Source organism: Echinops telfairi, unplaced genomic scaffold, assembly GCF_000313985.2.
Source record: "Echinops telfairi isolate 266 unplaced genomic scaffold, ASM31398v2 ScPeMD7_7467;HRSCAF=8505_0, whole genome shotgun sequence".
Classification (NCBI taxonomy): domain Eukaryota; kingdom Metazoa; phylum Chordata; class Mammalia; order Afrosoricida; family Tenrecidae; genus Echinops; species Echinops telfairi.
The window spans coordinates 13,403,554-13,412,326 of NW_022111367.1; the positions used below are offsets into that span (position 1 = coordinate 13,403,554).

Consider the following 8,773-nt stretch of genomic DNA (forward strand, 5'->3'; position numbering starts at 1 on the left):
TTTTATTGTTACCAGAGTGTGTGGACAAGGGAGGGAAAGTCCTTGGCTAGAGAGGCGACAGATGTTGACTTGGTTGAATGGGTAGGCAACGTAATGAGAAGGAATTTGCTTTAAAAATCATGGAGCTAGAATATACTGAGAGCTTTGTACAATACTTCAATAACTGATCTATGAGAGATGTTTCCATAGACATAAACTCTACAGTTTTTGGAGAGTGGGAGTATAACCATGGTTATATATGTTTGACATATTATTTGTACATAGTTTTATTTGCTGCACATATATCCATGAATATAGCAGAGCATACAGTGGACAATATTATGAAAAGTTCTTAGATATAACCAAATGCTTCAAGAGAATGAGTCACTAAGCCTGGGGACTCAGGACTAGTCTCAGGGATTCTAAAGCCAATTGGCTTAATATCGTTCATGTAGAAAATGTTCTACATTCTACTTTGGTGAATAGCTACTAACGTCGTATAAGGTGCAATTTTTATCTCCGGAGGAAAAAATAGTGAAGAAAATTGAAAGATACATGGAACAGTTAAGTCTAATGGACCACACAAATGTCAGTTATCACAAGTTTGAGACCAGACGAACGAGATGGCGTTTGATTATTAATATTAACAACTCTGAAAGGGATCACATTTGAAGGCCCTCAATAGGGTAGGAGTTAAATGTGGAACAAAATTCAAAATCACAAAAGAAATCAGACTTTCTGGTCAGATAGGGACTGGTGAAACCCCCAAATACTATGGTTCCTAATCTCCCCTGACATCTGGAATTGGACTTCACCTGCATGGATCAATTTTAAGTGAAATACTAGGTTCAAAGGAGAACAATAATACTAGTGAGGCACACACACCTTTGATTAAAAGGGCAGCATTTACCCAACGACCAAGTGTAGAGGACTGGGGAAGATAGGGAATGGGAAACAGGAAACACTGGAAGGAAATGGGATATGTCATAGTACAATGAGATTGCAATCGAGTTGTAACAAAATGTATGTAAACTGTTGAATAATTTCCTAAACCTAAACCCAATTCATGATAAAAAAATTCTTCCTAATTTTAACAATTCTTCCTAAACCTAAACCCAATTCATGATAAAAATTCTTCCTAATTTTAACAGTTCTTCCTAAACCTAAACCCAATTCATGATAAAAAGGTTTTCAAAAGGCTCAGTATATTGACAATGGTATGCAGCAGAAATAATGAGAACCCGGTTTATTTTTTCATGTAAATTTTATATAACATTTAACTAGGATTGTTGTAAGGCAGGAAAGCTACTTTGACATTTTTATGTTAGGTAATTTATTTTACCTAGCTGATTACAATATAGACCAAAATGTTTGGTCTATCCAGACAAGTTGTTTCAGTGAACTATTCTCACTTTAATAAAAGAAATTCATTAACACTTTTGTATTGCTAGTGAAGTTTCTAACACAACTCATAATACACACTAATGCTTTTGAAAGGCATTTTGCTTCATTTAGTCCCATTTGAGTATTCCTTTAAAAATTTTACAAGATGACTCTGAGCATTCAGCCAATAGTGTTGTATCAAACACTTGCTTGAATTTATCCAGAAATTCATAATCGGTGCTGAATCTGAACTTGTTTGCCCAAAGCAACACTGTCCCTGGCTGACTAAAGTACACCATGGTGGTGAGCAACTTGTCCAGGAAGTAATGGTGGTAGACCACATCAGAGGCGACAACATAATCATAATAACACGTTGATTTGGGGAAGTGCTTCTCCAGGTCTTCTCCCCATACCAATGCTTTCACGTCAGGCAGATGTGCTGCACATTTTAGGGTGTTTTTTAAAAGATTGTGTTGAAGGTTCCCTAAGACATCAGGCAAGTCAGTTGCTGTGACTTGAGCACCTAGGAGAGAAGGCAGATTTGTCACGATTATGTTGTCATTTGAGCAACATAGTTTACATATACTCAGGAAGAAACACAGGAACTAGAACTAGTCTTCTCAGCCTTGACCCAACTGGCATGTGAGGAGGATGTGTATTTGAGTGTTGGCGCGGGGTAATTACTGCGGGCGGGGCTGCACTGCTTAGGGCACTGTAAGATGTTTAGCAGCACCTCAAACTCTTCACCACAATCAGTAGTGCTCATCCACACTCCCCTTAAAAATGTCTCCAGACATCGTCCCTTGTCCCTGGATGAACAAAATCCACTGGGCATCACTGAAATGGAATAGTATTCACATCTTTTAAGAAACCATGCATTGACCAATAGGAGTGAAATAATGGATTTTAAGATAATGACCTTAACACATAAAGGTTCGTCAAATTTATGTATTTTAATAATAATTTATAACGTTTTCTTCTATAGACTTATATTTATCTGAAGATACAGCTTTTCTCTTATACAAAGTATTCAGTACCTAATTTTCTCTCCATAAAACATGACTTATTTTGTCTGTCTCTACATAAATGCTTTAAATGAACTCTTATGAAACAAGGGTTCACAGAATTTATCCCCATATTTCCATAATGTTTCCACAGAAAAGAACAGTAATCATGTAAATGGAGCCAGTCCAGACTACTCACCTCTTGATCAGTACCCAGGAACTCTTGGTGTGCATTTTTGTTTTAACCTGTCTTCACTATAATTAACCCATTCTCAACCCAACAAATGTTAATAGTGATGCAATAAAAAGCAGGAGATGGCATCAAACACCTATAATAGGAATTTGGGACTCATACCTCCTGAGTCTCATATCCATCAATTGATAGTTGGACAGGCTGAATAATTTACTCACCCTTTCCTAAGAACATGCTCAACCCTGATTATGTCTGGGAATAGCAGTAGAAAGTCATATTCAATGAGGAATCAGGGCTGAGCACCTATGCCCTAACGTAAATACTCATCATTGTCACAGTAAATGGCATTTGAAATAACATCAGGAATAAACAGCAGACCTAAAATACTAGCCACAATGGAAACCAGGCCTGGTCCAGCACCAATTTCAAGTATTTTAGCATTTTGAAGATTCAGTTCCTCTGTGTGCTCCTCCAAGTACTGACACAATGCTGTAGCCTAAAAAAATATTTACAATTTTGCATTAGCATTGGAACTTAAGGAACCAGTTACAACCCCTGCATCCCAAGTTCAATACTAAGAGACATGTTAAATAGTTTCAGTTTACTGAAGTGTTTATAGGAATTAAAGGATACATTCAATGTCATATTGTTTGTTTCATCATTGAGTTGATTCCAGTTCATAGCAACCAGATAGGACTGAGAGAATTGACCATAGGATTTCTGAGGCTCGTGAAAATTACTGAAATCGGATAATTTCCTCATTTCTAGTTTAGGTTGTAATCTTTAAGGGATCAGATTATCTGGTCTCCCCTCTTTCGTGCCCCACCCATCTCCATCTACAGAGAGCAGCTAGTGGATTCAAACTGCCAACCTTTGGGTTAGCAGCGGAGAACTTAGATGTGATACCACCAGGATTCCTTATATTAGAATTAGGTATTTGGAATATGAACATTATAATAGCTTCTGTGTGATAAGGAAAATGTTTCATTTACATCTGCAGAAATGGAAAAACAGATTTGTTCACTAAACTTGCCTATATAAAAAACCTAGATCGGTCTCCCAGGAGGTAGAAGAGACAGCTCTCAGAAATATAAGGCGAAAGAACAACAACTTTCCATGGTTTAGTCAAATCGAGCCTCCAACTGCCATAAGAATGTTATTGTAGAAACTGAAAATACTTCTTTCCTGACTCCTTGATCAAAATAGAGCTCGGAGAAGACTTTGTCTTCTAGACTAGACATCTAGGCAGCTATGAAGTATTTTGCCAAGTGACTTATCTAAGAAACACTCTGGCAGTCAGAACATTCATTGCTTCTCAGACTTCAGTGTGAACACCTCTCCGGTGGGAAGTGATTGAAAAGTGCAGATTTAGGAGGCGTGGAGCCCTGTTGTGCGTTGTGGTTAGGCATGAAGAGACTAACCTCAAGGTCAGCAGCTTGAAACCACCAGCCACCGCTCAGGAGCAAGAGAAGGCTTTCTACTCCCATGAAGAGTTTTTGTCTGGGACAGTGTCCGATGGTCCCTGTGAGTCAGAATCAACTTGACGGCAGTGAGTTTGTTTGGGGGTGTTTGGGTTCAGTCTCAATATCCTGCAATCCAGACGAGCTCCCAGGGGGTGTTTACACTGCTGGTTCACATATTACATTTTGAGTAAAAGCAAGAGTTTTTGGTTTTTTTAAGATGTGAATAAATTAAAATATAAAGAAAATTGCAGTCCATTTCTTTCTTCATCCTCTTCTGTTTCCCCCTTTCTGACCCTTCTACACAAGAGAAAGGACAGTGGGTTTGTACTAATTCCTCAGGGGGTTGAATTTTTGTATGCCACTGAAGGTTCAGCTAGCAGTTCCCTGGGTGAGAGAGATTTGAGGGATGGTATGAAGGAGGTAGATATGTAAATTTGAGTGTAAATTTGAATAGCCTACATTTGATAATGTGAACACAGAAAAAAAATTTTTTTTAAAGGTTGAACTTTCATTTTCCTATACTTTTGGGCCTTAGCTGTTGATGGGCCACATTTTTCTACAGAACCTCTGGACTCATTAAGATTCCTCATATGGGTGTAGGTTGGAGCTGAGGGAAGCCAGGATCATTTAAAGCAAATTGCTTCATCATTGCCAGTGGTCAGAATAGTGGCATACCTCATCCAATGAGCCACTCCAGTTCATCTTCATTTGATCACATAACAAGCATTAATTGCACATTAATTGCATATCCACCTGCAAAGATGAAAGCCAAGGGGCTACAGAGAATAAAGTCTGTGGAAAGATAGATTGAAAAGATAATGGGATTTTCCTAATAGTTGTTTTGAAGCCCCCCACCGCCTCTGTTTACAACCAGGAGTGGACTGCCTGGTAAGCAAGATAAACCTAGGTTTGCTTGTGCTTATTAAGAGAGCGAACACTGACACATGATTTTCATATCTAATGTAGGAAAAAAAACCTTGTTCATTACAGATGACAAGGAAGCGCAAGTAAACCTGTGCTTCCCTTGATTCATGAGTCCTCGGTCTGCGGCAGGGACTGTCCAGTTGAAGGGAGGCATGGGTTCTGTAGGAAGGTACTATGGGACTCAGAGAGAGACAGGCGCCAGTTATACCTAGAAGCAGCATCGTTGATGTGGTAAAAAATGTACAGTTTTCCACTTCAGATTAGTAAGTAAGCCCACGCTTATGCTGACACGTAGCTCAGCTACGTCTACTCTCAAGGTGTGACATGGGGTGAACAAGGCATGTAAATGAATTACAAACTGCTTTGGAGTAAGACAAGTAGCAAAAAGAAGGCATAGGCAAGATGTGGTGGGGGAAGTATAATGGAGGCAACCGGGTAGTCAGAGGTGACCTAGTTTTGCCAGAGACAGGTGGCCTGGAGCTTGACAAATGAGTGGGAGTGACAAAACAGGTGACAAACACAGCCCAGGCAGAAGATAGCATGTGAGGGTGTAACAGATGTGTGAGACAGCACCAAACATCACCTCACAGCCACTCCAGGAGTTGAGAAGGAAATCGCTTTGGTGAAAAACCTTCTTTGGGTTGTAAGGAGAAAGGATGATTATTCTGTATTTCAACATTAAGAAGTGGGAGTTAACTGCAACAATCAAGCAGACTGGTGCTTTGAGGAACCTTCTACAGTAATGAATGAATACAGGCATCCTTCCTTAAGTTTTCTGCTCAGAGAAAGGCTGACCCCCTGTGGGGTGTTATCTGGAAACAACTTTTCTCAGGACCAGTTGTATCCTGTTTCATTTCAAACGCTCTTCTGGCTCCATGTGCCTGATCGGCAAACTTTCAAAAGTGACCTCTTTCACAGACTGCAGCACTAGAAGCCACACCAGGAAAACGTGTTTCCCTGCTTCATAAAAATATTTTTTAAAGGGGCTTTCAGTACATTGGGTTCCAAGAGAGGCCGATATTTATCACATGAAAGATTGAGACCTTAGTGAGAATAAAACGTTCAAGTGAACAAATGTCCTTCCTGAATTCCCAATCTCTGATACCCTTGCTTGTTGTTGCTGTTTTGTTGTTGTTGATAGATGCTGTGGAGCGGGTTTCTACTCATCACAGCTCTATGTAAACTAGAAGGAAACACTACTCGGTCCTGCATCATCCTGTCCATTGTTATTTGTGAGCCCATTGTTGCAGCCCCTGTGGTGATCCGTCCGGTTGGGTGTCTTCTTTTTCCCCTCTTGGTTTTCATCGGCAACAATTGCAGGAGTCCATTGACAGGGAAATGCCAGAAATTCAGGCTAGATTCAGAAAAGGACTTGGAACAAGGGGTATCATTGCTGATGTCAGATGGATCCTGGCTCAAAGGAGAAAATACCAGGAAGATGCTTCCTTGTGTTTCATTCACTATTCCCAGTGGGCCACAATGAACTTGAGAAGAATGGCGATTCCAGAATACTTCAGTGTGCTCATTTAGAATTTGTACATGGATCAAGAGGCAGTTGTGCGAACAGAACGAGGGAATTCTGCATGGTTTAAAATCAGGAAGGTGTGCATCAGGCTTGTTTCTTCTCACCATGCTTGTTCCATCTGAATGCTGAACAAGTCATCGGAGAAGCTAGATTATATGAAGAAGACGGAGGTGTCAGAATTGGGGGGTGGCTTGTTGTGTGCCTGTGGTACTCAGACGACACAATCTTGTTTGAGGAAAGTGAGAAGACTTGGATCACTTACTGATGAAGATCAAGGATTGTGGCTTTTACTCTGGGTTACAGCTCAATGTAAGGAAAACCAAAATGATCACAACTGTACCAGTAGGTACAATGATGATAGAGAAAAGTTTGAAGTTGTCAAGGATTTTGTCTTACTTGGATTCACAACCAATGCTCATGGAAGCAGCAGTCAAGAGATCAAAAGGTGTATTGCATTAGGTAAATCTGCTACATAAGACCTCTTTAAAATATTGAAGAACACCTATGCTACTTGAGGACTCAGGTGCACCTGATCAAAGCCATGGTCTTCTCCACTGCATCATATGCACGTGACAGTTGGACACTGAATAAGGAAGACCATAGAAGAATAGACGCATTTGAATTGTGGTGCTTTTGAAGAATATTGAAACTACCATGGACTGCTGAAAGGACAAACTGATCTGTCTTGGAAGAAGTAAGGCCAGAGTGCTTAGAGGTAAGGATGGCAAGACTTCATCTTACATACTTTAGACATATTGCCAGGAGAAGGGCATCACATTTGGTAATGTGGAAGGGCAGTGGAACTGAGGAAGACCCTCAATGAGATGGACGGACACAGTGGCTACGTCAATGGACTCGGGCATAGGAACACTTGTGTGGATGGCGCAGGACTGGGCAGTGTTTGGGTCTGTTGGGCACAGGGTGCGGTGGGTTGAGCAACTCAATGGCACCTAACAACAACAACAACACAGAAGAAGCCTTCAGCAGTGTTGGCAAATGTTCTCCATATTAAACAAGTAGGCACATAAGTGTTCCCTCTATTGTTATTTATATTCTACCTAATATATATAAAGTTGTATTTGTGAGTCATTTCCACATTATAGATCCTCTGGCAGATTTCATCACTTTCCCATTGTTGTCTGCTACATGACTTCTCCTAGCATCATCTAAGTGAAGGATTCTGTTTAGGGTCCTGTAAGCATCTTCCTGTACCATCTCTGTTCTGGCAATGAACTTCAGATGTTTTACCATGTCCTTGAATTTTAAAGTCGTCACTCTATTGTACCCATGTTGTCAGCATCCCTCAACCCAAATTCTTCCATCTTCGTTTGATGCTTCTTGCATTATTTAAGATTTTGCCCATAGATGGAGACCCAAAACCCACCTGTAAGATAATTGGACAGTCCCTCACCGAAGGCTCACATGGAAGGGATGATAAATCTAGGGCATGGTATCGCACTTATGAAATGCATAACTATTCTCTAGTACATTAATGTTTCCTCCCCTTACTATTATGTTTTTTGCTTTATCTCATTATTCTTTTTAGACTGCATATATTCATTTGTATTATTAAGAGCATTCAATGCATGATAGCCAAGATAGATAACCCTTCAGAAACAGTAATAGGAGTAATGATTCCCTGAGGGTATGTGAAGAGAGGTGGGGGGAATGGGGGAGGGGAAGCTGATAGCAATGATGACTGTATAACCCCACTGGAGGGGAATGAATAACAGAGTTGCAGGTGGACAGATACATTAGATGGTGTAAGATACAGCAAAAATAATAATAAATAAAATAATAAGGGTTCCTGGGGGGTAGGGTGGGGGAGAGAGGGGATATAGGGGAGCTGTTATCAAAGAGATCAAGAAGAAAGAAAATGTTTAGAAACTGATGGAGGTACCAATTGTAAAATTATGCTTGATTGTTATAATATCTGTTAGAGCTCCCAATAAAATGATTAATAAAAAAAGAATTATATTAATTGGAAAAAAAGATTTTGTCCTAGAATCATCAATATCATAACTTGAGGCTTGAATTTTTTTCTTCAGTTCTTTCAGCTTGATGTATGCAAAGTGTGTTCTTCCCGTATGACTTTCTAATTCTAGATTTTTGAACATTCCATTATCATACTTTGTCTTCTCCAGCTGCCCTTGATATTTCCTGGTTCGGCTCTTTGGCTTCATCCTTTCTTCATTTGCTCTAGTTAGTCTACATTCATGAGTAATTTTGCGAGTCTTAACATCCACCATGATATTTGCTTTTTTTCCCTGTGCTTTTAATGAAACTTCTGCTTTTTTTTTTT

At 39.8% G+C, this 8,773-nt stretch overlaps 1 protein-coding gene across 1 annotated transcript in view; it reads right to left on the minus strand.

Moving 5' to 3' along the window:
• Window positions 1-1,341: 1,341 nt before the first annotated feature.
• Window positions 1,342-8,773, minus strand: part of METTL21C (methyltransferase 21C, AARS1 lysine) — a 14,455-nt gene continuing 7,023 nt past the window's right edge. Inside the window, exons 3-4 of the mRNA XM_004704293.2 lie at window positions 2,938-3,055; window positions 1,342-1,885 (exon numbers count right to left, since the gene is read on the minus strand). Coding sequence (XP_004704350.1) covers window positions 1,491-1,885; window positions 2,938-3,055 — 513 coding nt within the window. The 3' untranslated portion in view covers window positions 1,342-1,490. The remainder of the gene's footprint in view (window positions 1,886-2,937; window positions 3,056-8,773) is intronic.